Source organism: Microcebus murinus, chromosome 24 (assembly GCF_040939455.1).
Source record: "Microcebus murinus isolate Inina chromosome 24, M.murinus_Inina_mat1.0, whole genome shotgun sequence".
Classification (NCBI taxonomy): Eukaryota; Metazoa; Chordata; class Mammalia; order Primates; family Cheirogaleidae; genus Microcebus; species Microcebus murinus.
Window position 1 is genome coordinate 13,590,763 of NC_134127.1, and position 12,921 is coordinate 13,603,683.

At 33.6% G+C, this 12,921-nt stretch overlaps 1 protein-coding gene across 1 annotated transcript in view; it reads right to left on the minus strand.

Moving 5' to 3' along the window:
- Positions 1-12,921, minus strand: part of SGCZ (sarcoglycan zeta) — an 832,117-nt gene that overhangs the window by 35,689 nt on the left and 783,507 nt on the right. Inside the window, exon 6 of the mRNA XM_020282783.2 lies at positions 5,065-5,187. Within this exon, the coding sequence (XP_020138372.1) occupies positions 5,065-5,187 (123 nt within the window). The remainder of the gene's footprint in view (positions 1-5,064; positions 5,188-12,921) is intronic.

The window sequence follows — 12,921 nt, forward strand, 5'->3', positions numbered from 1 at the left end:
ACAGTTTTCTATTATTCAATTATATTTTCAAGAAGTTTTGCTTTCACAAAAAAAATAGAAAACATTTAATTTAAGCTTGGAAAAATAAAATAAGTCATGGAGAGGACTGCCAGGAAGGTGCCCAGAGGAAAAAACTTATTTTGTGAAGATGACATAGTTTATTATTTATGTACTTCAAAATCTGAAATCAGTTTTTGCCTGGAGATTTGAGGGGGGTGGAGTGGTACTAATCTTTAGTGTCTCTGAAATCTTTACCCTAGGTCAGTTTAAAGAGCAATTAGAAAACTGAGTTGAATGGCTGATTCAAGTCTACAAACTTGAAATGTTTCACCAGAGAAAATTAAATGATTGCACTTCACTTTTCTCTGGATCTAATCTAATCACATTTCTTCGGGGGCTATTCAGACAAAGCAGCTCTACCCCGTTGCCTGAGTATTACGACATTCTTGGCATTTGGACAGCTCAGAGGAACAACGGTCTACCTAATAGAAAGGTTGACTTCAGAGCTGACCCCATCGCAGGTGCCAATTTAATAGACAAGAACAAGGATGTAGAAGACAAGCTAATAAAAACAAACCAGAAAATATTGATTTTAACCTAGAAGCACCGTGTTTAATTTAAAAGACAGCTCTTCAGAAAATCCTTCATTCTGTTGTCAAACAAGCATTGGAACTTGTCTATCCTTCCAATCATTCAATTAGAACAGAAACAAAGGAGTAATACTCTTGGCATTCAAACAAACATTAGAGCACGGGAGTGGATGCAGGGTTGGTTTTCACTATTCTTTCAGGTTGGCAGTTTTAATTGCTACTGTCTGAAAAAAAAAGAGATATAATTTCTCTTTATACATTTAGCTTTTCCCCTTTTCTCTCTTAGGCAAAATAGGTTTAAGTCAAACTAATAGCTTTAATTTAACTTGAAGGTGTCCAACAGGGCGAAAGTCTTTCACTTTAAAAAGTTGGGAGATTTATGCTTCCACTTTGTTTTTTAAAGTTAATATACTTCTTGTAATACAAATGGAATTAACTGCAGATTGCAGTTGATAGATTCTGCCTGAAAGCACTAAATTTAAGAGTCTTCTGTGTGTAATGGTTTTTTCCATTTATTTGTTTACTAGGTCTCAAAAGATAATTACATTAAGTAATATAATTGGCTAATAGTAGAGAATACAAAAGGAAAACAGTTTTTAGGTGTTCATAGATGAGCTAAAATATAAACCTCCTATACATTCACTTATTTGGAGAGAGCATATAAACTCAAATAAGCATGTTTAGATTAAGATTTAAGCAAGCTATTTTTGAATATGAAAAGTAATATCAAAAGTTAACAAATCACAAATTTTAAGCATATGATTACTCATTATGGTGATGGGGTATTGACAGGTGGTGTTGTTTAGGTATTTATCATTTTACTTCTATCCTCTTGCATCCTAGAAGTATCTGAATGTATCAGGAAAATTCTTGCTTCTTTGCAGACAGAATAAATAAAAATATGCTGAGTTACTCTAGATTTATGAATGATTTCAGTCATAAATGATTTCACCTTAGGTACATAGACACATCCATTGTCTAAATAATTGCATCCACTTCTGTCACCCTGCAATAAAAGTCTGTTTATAAGATGCCATTGTTCATAATGTTTCAAGCTAGAGGGATCCATTTCAATTTTAATTCTTATGAACATTGCTTAAATATTAAATGTTCATGCCACAAATTTAAAATTCTAGAGTAAACTTCACACAGATCTCTTGTCACAGGTAACTTTGAAGTCTTGTAGGCCCAGATACCTAATTTATATGAAGTATCCTGGAGTCAGTGTCTCTTTGTAGTGTTATTTATTAAGTGATTCAATCACTACTTTAAAGTGTATGTGAGGTTGCTAATCAATCTCAATGCCCTAAAACTGCATGCTACACTATGCGAATTTTTTTTTTTTTTTGCTCGAAGCACATGGAATTTAAAATATATTTGCTTTCACTATCTTTATTTTCCTTCATTTTAGGCAAAATAAAGGAAGAATCATGGAAAGAAATAAAGCTACTATAAAGTTAATATCTAGTATTCTGGTGAAGGAGTAAAGACCTGGCAGGAATTTTAGTGTGTGTGCATTTGTGTTTATGTTCGTGTCTCTGTGTGTGTCTGTGGGTGTACGGGCTTTTTTGTGAGAAACAAACATGTGAGTGGATGGAATTCTAATCAAACTAATCTCAAATTTAGCATTTCTTTATTAATATTGCAGAGCCTCTTATAAATCTACATCTGGTTAAAAGTCAGCATTGTTTTTGCTACACATGCTGTCATAGTCCTCTGGAATTTCTTTCATCCTAAGTGTTTAGCTTCAACCTCTTACAAAAACCTGCTTAGATTCTGCAATTATGGCCCAAAATTTTATTACTTTATTATTTAAGATCTTCTGAAGTCATATGATACAGACTTCTATTGTAAAACAAATTAATTAGGAGTGTCTGAAATAATTGGGACATATAGATCAATCAAGGCGTTATGAAAGATAAATGCAAGGCTATGTGCACATGAGACAAAAATAAGTAAAAAAAAAAAGCTAGCATGAGACATATTAATTTACCATCTATGCATACATGTATACCATACATACATCACACACATATACACTACACACATGGAGTGGCTAAGGGGGGGATAAGGGGGGAGGGAGAGAGAATAGAAAGAGACAGAGTGTTAGTATAGGTGACTGCCCTAAGGCATTTAATTGAAAAGCAGAAAAACTTAGATTTTGTTTTAGGAAGCACTTTCTTACTTGACTTAGTCCAATTAATAGTTCAAGGATGGCTTCTAGGCTACTCAGCAAAAGAGAAAAAGAAGCTGACTATCCACCTACTGCAAAGAAAAATAAAAAAGTCAATCAATGAGTCTAATTTTGTGAAGACAGCACTTTACGGGAACTATTATATTATGAGACCGGTCAAGATAATACAAAGATTAGAAGAAGTTAAAATTCCGTGAGACAAGAAAAGCCGCCAAGAATTCTAGAACCTTCCTTTACTTATGACTAGAAAGTACTCAATAGGAATATCTGATTATGGATTAAAGAGATTATGGATAAATGTGTAATATCCTAAAAGCTATCTCAGGATTATGTTGGTCTCAAGGGTGACAGTAAGTAGGCATTGCCAGGGTTCGAAGATTATTAATATTGCTCGATCATCCTGAAGGCATTTCTACCCCAGAGATCCCCAAGTTTCCACTCACCAGCAATTCAAATTTTAATGCTCAGGAGCCTAAAATCCTTTGTGATTTGCCTGTGTTCTGTGCCAAACAAAACTCTCATGCTTTTTTTGTTTGTTTTGTCCCTGCTTCCCTAACTCAGGACTCAAGAAGATCAACTTGTGTCCTCCATGCATGTCTCCTTTCCTGCCCTGCCCAGGGAGTCTTAAGAAAAAGGGGATCAGGCCGGGCGTGGTGACTCATGCCTGTAATCCTAGCACTCTGGGAGGCCAGGGTGGGAAGATCATTTGAGCTCGGAGTCTGAGACCAGCCTGAGCAAGAGCGAGACCCCATCTCTCCAAAAAAAAAAAAAAAAAAAAAATGGAAAGAACTTAATTGGCCAACTTAAAAAAAAAAAAAATATATATATATATATATATATTAGCTAGGCATGGTGGCACATGCCTGTAGTCCCAGCTACTTGAGAGGCTGAGGCAGAAGGATTGCTTGAGCCTAGGAGTTTGAGGTTGCTGTGAGCTAGGCTGACACCACAGCACTCTAGCCCGGGTAACAGAGTGAGACTCTGTCTCAAACAAAAAAAAAAGAGAAAGAAAGAAAGAAAGAAAAGAAAAAGGAGATCAAACCCATGGTCATTTATGGACCCCTGCATACACCTACCCCAATGGTGCAGGCTCCAGCCCCTCAGCAAGACATTCTCACAAGAGAAAGGAGGGATGGGGACAGTGGTGGTGGAGATGGGGCTGGTGGAATGCCAGCCCAAGGACGCCCAATGAGTCATCCCATTCAGCAATTCTTATTGAATTTCATCACCATTTAATAATACACCTTTCTTGAAATCAACACAGGCCCTGGTGTCTGGGACATTTGCAATATTAATATTATTTTTATTAGTAAATATAAAGAGCTAACATAACCACTACATTATGTACTGAAAACATACTAAACACACATGTAGGCACACAGAGATCCCATGACCTGTTCCCAAACTCAAGTTTGCAAAATACTAGGTCAAACAAATTATATATATATATATATATATATATATATATATATATATATATATATATATATATATAATTTTCTTCTTCTTTTAAATGTGAACCTCCTTGGGTACTTTTAAAGGATTTTAAAATATTTTATCAAAATAATATGTATCATGGTTACAAATCAAGCAGTTTGGAAGAGATTATGCTTAAAATTGTCTTCATCAAATTCTTCCACACTCCCAGTCCCACTTCTAACTCTTTCAGTTTTTGTTGATGTTTGTTTTTAATTTCAGTTGGTTGTTTACTTTAATGACCCTAATATTATAATAATGATGTTAATAACTTAAATATATACCATTGACTTAAATATATAGCATGTATATAGCATTATTTCTTTATTTACATACTTTTGAGGATAATGATGTATCCTACAGAACACAGATTTAGTTTATTACATTATAACCTTTCTCCTACTGAATTCTAAAGTTAATGTTTCCATTTTAGTTCTTCTTTCACAAATCTTTTATTTTTAATTAATATCTCTAAATTTTATTTATCACCTTTGGTCACCTTTTCTCAGTATTTGCATTCCATCTTTCCTTCTACAACCCATCCATACTGCTTTCCTTCACCTACCTCCACCTGAGAGACACAGCTTTACTTTTAAATCATTAAGGACGCTAATATTGGCATTCTCTTCTGCAACCAGTGCCTTCCATGTGAGGACTATTTGAAAACCAAATATTGTGACATCATGATATTATGTGAGACTTCATTTTAGGTCTGGCAATTGTCCATCTTATTAAGTAGATTCCTGGGCAGTTGCATATTGTTTTAAGAAGTAAACAATGTTCCAAGACCTCAATCTACAGTACCTGTAACTTTCAGCTTTTCAGCCCCAATGGTAATCTCATCTTCATCTGCAGAAAACAGCACCCTGCCATCTTCACTGGCTCTCACTTCAAATCTTTTACACTGAGCTTCCACAGCATCAGCTCCTATGGTCAGAGGAAAGGTTTAAAAATGAAACTGGTATGCAGGAAACCATTAACATGTATGTTTTTTTAAAGAAAAAATAGAAATGCACATATTATTTAGTTTATTTTTCTCTGCTATATGTTTTACATCTGAATTAATATTTTTAAATTATTATCTTTCTCAGGAGGCTGTATAATTTGGTAGATTAGTTTTGGGTTGGGTTGTTGGTAGATTAGTTCTGGGTTGGGTTGGTTAAGCATACAAGTGACCTCTGAATGTCCGATACAGTCTGTGGGTTTAGCTCGTTAAAAACATTTCACATATCCACAAGAAGAGACAATGATTGCTTTTTTTCTGTTGCAGGCTGAACTTGTCATTAAACCTGGCATCTGCTGGATGCTCAGTAAATATTATACTTGTGAACTGAATGAATCTTAGGCTTTCTTTCTGCAATGAAGACAATAGTACTAGCTACGTCACAGGGTACTCGCAAAGCATTATTCAATTGTGAACATTTAGTTACACTACATTTCATAGATTCTAATATTGATATTTTCCACCCTTTACTATAACTGAATTGGAATCCATTTTATAGTCAATCTTGAAATTACAAAGTTTTCCTAGTGCTCCCTAATGTATCTCCCAATCAAATTTCTTGATTTATTGACACATGGTATTAAATGCATGTAATTACAAAATGGAATTGGAAATCTATTTCCAATGTTTTAGACAATTTTGCAAATCAATCTAAACCACAAAGCCAGCTCCCATATTTGGAAAAATAATTAATTTGAGAGCTAGGAAGGATTTAGCAAGAAAATCTAATTGGGCCCTGTAGATGAAAAATAACTAAGAAAGAAGAAATTTGGGGCAGTAGACAGGGGTGAGAAATTGACATTTCCATAACATCAATTTCTTTATTTTGGCATAAAAAATCTGGCATATGGATGTATATTTTCTCCTCCTATTAAGACGTGAAAGATGCCTTCTCTGCTATTTATATCAGAAACTCTTATCAGATACAACTCAGCCCAGTTAGGGATGTAGTTATACCACAACTTAAGCACACTTCTTTTCATTCATCTTTATGTATTACCATTATTTATTAGATATACGACTCCCTTCCCCAGGAACTCAAAATATGAGATCACCTTTGTAGTACAAAATATCCTCAAATTTAGAATTGTAACTGGTTTCTAGTGGCACTTAATAGAAACATATTAAATAGGCCAATGTATACTAGACTTAAGCTTTCTTTCCCTTTCTTTAGTCCCCAACCCCACTTCAGCACTACTCCCAATCCTAGCCCATGGGCTGCAGAAAATTACACCGCCTCCCACTGTCATAGCTTCTGAGGAGCATTAAAGAAGATGAAAAAATTAATTAAAAACCCTGATAATGGCAAGATAATTTCTCTGAAAACCAGATACATATTTTTCTTATATTCTGAAATTACAAACATGTTTTTAGGCCCACACAGAAAATTTCTAAAGCTTCAACTAGGGCTACACTAAGTAAGATAAAACTAGGTTAAATTTGTGGGCAGTCAAGTTCAAAATAGTGTGTGTTGTATTTTAATAATCTGTTATCTTTTTTTCTTTTAAAAAATCAAGACCTTTCCTTATAGAATTTAATTATATTATTGTGGAAACTATTGATAATGTATTGTCCTTGGTCTTAGTTATTACATTTGATATTGAAAACATTATTTCAACAACTTGTGTTCATCTGAGCATGTTTTCTTCTGATCATAGTCTAACCTTTCTATATTGTGCCATAGTAAAACATGAGCCATAGTAACCCAACTACTGGGTGACGTTTAAAAAGCCGTACTTGAGGACCATGTGTCAATACACTTGACTTCTTCTGGGTTTTGAAGTCTCTATGTTTGAATCTACCTTTGAGGGACTCAGGCATACATTAACCCTGAATTGCCTGAAATATATCATAGATATTTTACATATAAAACCTTAACATTCCTACTACATTGCTTCCTTCAAATACACTAAATTGCCGAGCTTAATTGATTCACAAGATATATCATTGACTTCAATAGCATAGAAGTGCATTAGATCACTTTATAAACACACATACAGTAAGACTTTTCTTGGCATAATTCTAAATGCCATTATATGGAAGATAATTTATTAACAAAAATGCTATATTGTGTGTCATATAAAATATTAGAAATATAAGTGGAGTGGTACCTGGATATGGTTAAGTGAGTTGAAATTGTAATTCATTAAATTTAAATAAGGAAAGGCAAATAAGCAAACGAGAAAATATTTATGCACTCAGAATAGATGAGATGCATCTAAGCCATAAATAAATGCATGTAGAATCAGCCATTTGAAAAATAGATATAAAAATTAATACTGCAGACTACATTTTATTCACCATATTAGCATAATTACAGAAGGCAAAATTGCAAGCAATTAGCAATGCATTGATAGTAAATAAATATTTTAAATCAGAAAATAATTTTGATTATATTGCATTTACATACATCGCTTTCCTTTTCTGCAATGGAAAACAGTAAAATATGTTAATATAATTTGGATGTTTGTTCCCTCCAAATCTCAGGTTGAAATTTGATCTTCAGTGTTGGAGGTGGGCCAAGTGGGAGATCCCCAAGTGGGAGGGGGAGATCCCTTCATAAAGAGTTGGTTCCCCTCCTGTGGTAATGAGTGAGTTCTCACTTAATTAGTGAGAGGGGAGCTTATTGTTTTAAAGAACCTGGCACCTCCCCTTCCCTATCTTGCTCTCTCTCTCATCATGTGACACTCCTGTTACCTTTCCCCTTCCACCTTGACTGGAAACTCTCTGAAACTCCCATCAGAAGGTGCTATGGTCCTTGTACAGTCTGTAGAACTGTGAGCCAAATAAACCTCTTCTCTTCATAAATTACCCAATCCGACGTATTCCTTTATAGCAATGCAAAATGGACTAACACATATGTAATCAGAGATGCAGTCAATTGTTGGACATATTTATGCTTAAATTTAATATATGAGACTTTATGAAGCTGATTTTATTATATCCTAACATGCATTGTGTATTTATCTTTTTGTCATGTTGCTGGGCTTCCTGTTGTCTAGGCTAGGTCAAAGCAGGATCGAATTGTTCAGAAGAGCAATAAACGTCTAGTTCAACCTTATCTCAACCAATGATGCTTCCAGTATTGCAGGAAAGCAATGTGCCTGATGACTATGGGTAAGGAGCTCTTACCCAATTTTTCTAAGAATTGTTCATTTGAAATAATTTTCAAATTTCTTGTCATGAAGTTTTTTATGAAACACTGTTGAGATATAGTGTATACATTGTAAAATGCATGGACATATATATGTACATTTCTATGTGAATAAAAGCATACTTACTAACATATTTATATTACTAATACTATTACATATATGTATATATTACACACATATATATATATATGTTAGTAAGTTTTGAAAAATGTATACACCTGTGTGACCTGCATTAGTTTCCTAGGGCTGACATAAGAAAATATGGCAAACTGAGTGGGTTAAAAACAATAGAAATATAATTATTCTCTCACAGTTCTGGAACACAGAAGTCTGAAATAAGGTTGTCAGTAGATCTATTCTCTGACAGCTTTAGGGGAGGATACTTCCTTGTTTTTTCCTATCTCCTGGTGGTTACCAGAAGTAATTGGTGTTGACTCTAAAAACTTCCATCGTTATGTGGTATCTGTCATTCTTTTTGTATGTCCTCTCCTCTTCTCATAAAGACACCAGTAAAACAGGGTTAGTACGCACCCTACTCTAGCATGACCTCATCTTAACTTGACTACAAATACAAGTATCTTTTCCAAGCAAGGTCACATTGACAGGTATTGGAGTTTAGGATGTAATATATCTTTTGGGGGACACAATTCAATTTACAACAGACCCACACATCTATTAAGCTATAGAATAAAACAGAAATCTATTGTTCTCATTCTGTCACCATAGATTGGTTCTTTCTGTTCCAGAATTTCATATGAATGAAATGTTGTCATATATTCTCTTTGTGTCAAGCTTCTTTCACTCAGCATAGTGGGTTTTTGTTTTGTTTTGTTTTGTTTTTTCAGAATCAGCCAATATATCAGTAGTTTCTTCTTTTATCAGTGAGTAGATACGATTGTATGAATATACCACAATTCGATTATTTATTTTCCTATTGCTGAACACTTAGGTTGTTTCCAGATTTCAGCTCTTTTGTAAGTATAGGTCTTTTGTGGGAATAAGTTTTATATCTTTTGGTGAAACTCTAAGAATGGAATTATTAGGTCATGAAGCAGTGTATTTATACAAATGATTAACAAATCACCAAGATGTTTTCCAAAATGTTGTACCATTTTTTACTCCAAAGAGGAATGTGTAAGAGTTCCAGTTACTCCCCACTCTTAACAATATTTGGATTGTCTTTTTAAATTTTTCCCCACTCTATAGTGTATGCATACTAGGATCTCATTTTTAGTTTTAATTTTTATTCCTGTGATGACTAATTATATGGAGCACTTTCATCATGTCCATATTAGCACTTACATATTTTCTTTTCTGAATTGCCTATTCAAGTCTTTTGCACAGCCTTTTTTTTTTTAATTGAGTTGTCTTTCATTATTGGAATGTAGAAATTCCTTGCATATTGTGGATGCAATCCTTGGTAAAAATATTTGTATTCCTAATGTTTTCAACCAATTTGTGGCTTGTTTATTCCTTTCTTCATGGTGGTTTTCAAGGTACAGATTTTTTTTTTTATGTTTTGATGAAGTAAATATTATTAATTTTTCTTCAATGGTCAATATTTCTTGTGTACCATAAAATCATTGTCTGACATCATGAAGATATTATTGTTTGTTTCTAGGATCTGTATAGTTTTGGCTTTTATTTTTAGGTCTATGATGCATCTCACATTAATTTCTTGCCTGATGTTTGGCAGAGGGTCAGTGTTCCCTTCCTGCCCCCATATAGATAGTTGTTTGAGTTCCATTTGATTCTTTCTTATAATTTCCATTTGTCTCCTGCAAGTATCTATCTCATCCTCCATGCTATCTACCTTTTATCTTATAGCTTTAACATATTAATTATATCTTTAACATAAAATCTCTGTAAGATATTTACAAAGTCTGTGTCACAGTTGAGTCTGATTCTGATAATTGCTTTAGCTCTTTGTCATTTTTTTGCCTTTTTGTATGTTTCATAATGTTTTGGAAAGTTGGACATACATTTAGTGTAGCCAAGTATGCCAGTTGTTACTCTCAATTTAAAAAACTGAATAACTGACTACACCTTTAGATCTTCTTCCATTGCCTATTCTTTTGTGTGTAGAATATGACTGAAATGGCTGAGAATGCTTAACATCTTTAACATTTTCAGGAGCCCTAAAAGTATTCCATGCTCTCCTGAACATCATATGACACTGAAATAAAGTAGAACACCTTGCATCTAGAGTACATTTGATTTCTAGCCTGCAACCTCTTGCGTTTAAGCTGTAGCAATCTTAGAAATTGGAAAGAAAACAATATAAAAGTACCTCATAGATACTAGCCTATGTCCTTGACATAGTGACTCTTAGTATATTTATTTTTATTACCATTTATGCTTTTTAATAAGGATACTTGAAATGTGTTTATTGACATTTAGTTTTTACCTAAAAATAGTTTTGTATTTACTCTTGATAATAGTCAGCTTTCTTATCTCTGAAATTTATTTAGTGGGGACATGGTTTTAGTGTTATAAATCAGTAAACTGAACACTAAACAAGAATAAATTTGAAGACAAACAATTTAAGAAATATTACTATGATACAGTTTTATTATAATATGACCATAATAAATTATGATAGTCTTAGGCAACTGAGTATTATTATTGATTTTTTATAGCTAATGTGTATTTTTTATGATTACATGGGAAGCTTAGAATTGCTTGCTTTGAAGAACATTATTTATAATTCTCAAAGAAACATCAAATGGATTTTGGATTTGGATGAAAGCTATTATGTCAGAAAGAATGATCTAGTTTATGATGCAATTAAACAATCCCCTAAATTTGAGTGGCTTAGCCCAGCAAAGATTATTTTGTGTACATGATCATTTCCAGCATGGGTCAGCAGAGATGTGTTGATTACTGCAATCACTCAGAGATTCAAGTGATGAAGGCTTCATTCTTTCAAGATTGTGGCAACAAGAAAAAGGCATAAGGCCAAGTGAGCACTGTCTTAACTTTCATTTGAAAGCAACACATCACTTTTTATTTCATTGGCAAATGAAAATTATATTGCCCAGTCGGGATTATCAGTTAACAAGCTCTAATGATGCCACACTTTTCAAAAGCCAGGATGGAAAAATGAGTGACTTATTTTCTCATGCAAACAATTAGAAAACTGGACAAAGTATATGGAGTGATTGTTTTTCAGCTATTTGACAAAAGACAGAACAGGGTGGTGGTCTCTGAAAGAAAGAAACACAGAGTGAACTCAACATTCACTTCAAGTATCTTTCTGGGGACTGTTTGCAAATCACGGCACAGGAAAATAAAGCCCACAAAATGTTAAGGTAGATGGGATTTGTGGGGCAATGTAATGGAGAAAGGAAACTGAGCTTAGAAGGAGCTCCAGAAATCTATATAGGAGTACTCTTAAGGCTTTGTCCAAATACCACCTGAGAATTACTGGATAAAGATAACTGGGGATGTGTGATAGAAACAAAAGTTACAAATGTATACTTCTGGGTGTTGGACTGCCAACCAAATAGACTGCTGATACTTCCCTGGGCACCAAGGACAGAGTCGAGGTCCCAGAGTGCCACAATTTAGAAGTAAAGTTAGTCTAGTCCCAGAATAAGGACCACCATAAATCTAATATAGCAAGTCTAAAATCAAACCTGAACAGGATCAAGCTGATATTATCAATAAAATAACTTTCTGCCTTGCAAATATCAATAGCACACTTTAAAGGAAGATAAATACTTCTTTCAAAAAATTACTAGATGTGCAAAGAAGCAGGAAAATGTGACACTAGCCAGGAGAAAAATTAGTAATAGGATGAAGCTCAGGGTTGTCCAAAATGCTACAGTTAGCATAAAATGATTTGAAGAAGTTATTATAAAGATGTTCAAGGATGTAAAGGAAAATGAAGACAATGAATAAAGAGAAGAGGCATCTTCACCAAAAAAAAAAAAAAAAAAAAAATCAAAAAGAAAGAAATAGCATAAATGAGATGTATATTACTGAATAATATCTTAAGTGAAAAAAAATCACTGAATGGACTAAATTGGGATATTATAACCTGAAGAAGAAAGAATCAGTGAACTTAAAAAGATGTATATGGCAACCATCCAAAATAAAACATGGAGGGAAATAAAGACTAGAAAGAGCATAAAAGAGGCTTTGTGGACCTGTGAAACAACAAAAAGATGCTTAGCTAAAAAGCCAACAGAGGGGATAAAATTCAATAATAAAAAGTACTCAGTTAACAGGAAAACAGAGCAAGATGGTAGACAAATGGAAATGAATCAATAATTGCATTTTAAATATAAATGGAAAAACACTAAACACAAAATTTTTTAAATGACAAAAATTGAAAAATTAAAAAGTTTCCTATTCTTACAAGAGATATATTTTAAGTATAAAATAGATGCTAAAAGTACATGACTTGAAAAATATGATCCAGCAATACCACTATTGGGAATTTACCCAAAGGAAAAAAAAAAAGTCATTTTGTCAAAAAGACATTTGCACTCAAATATT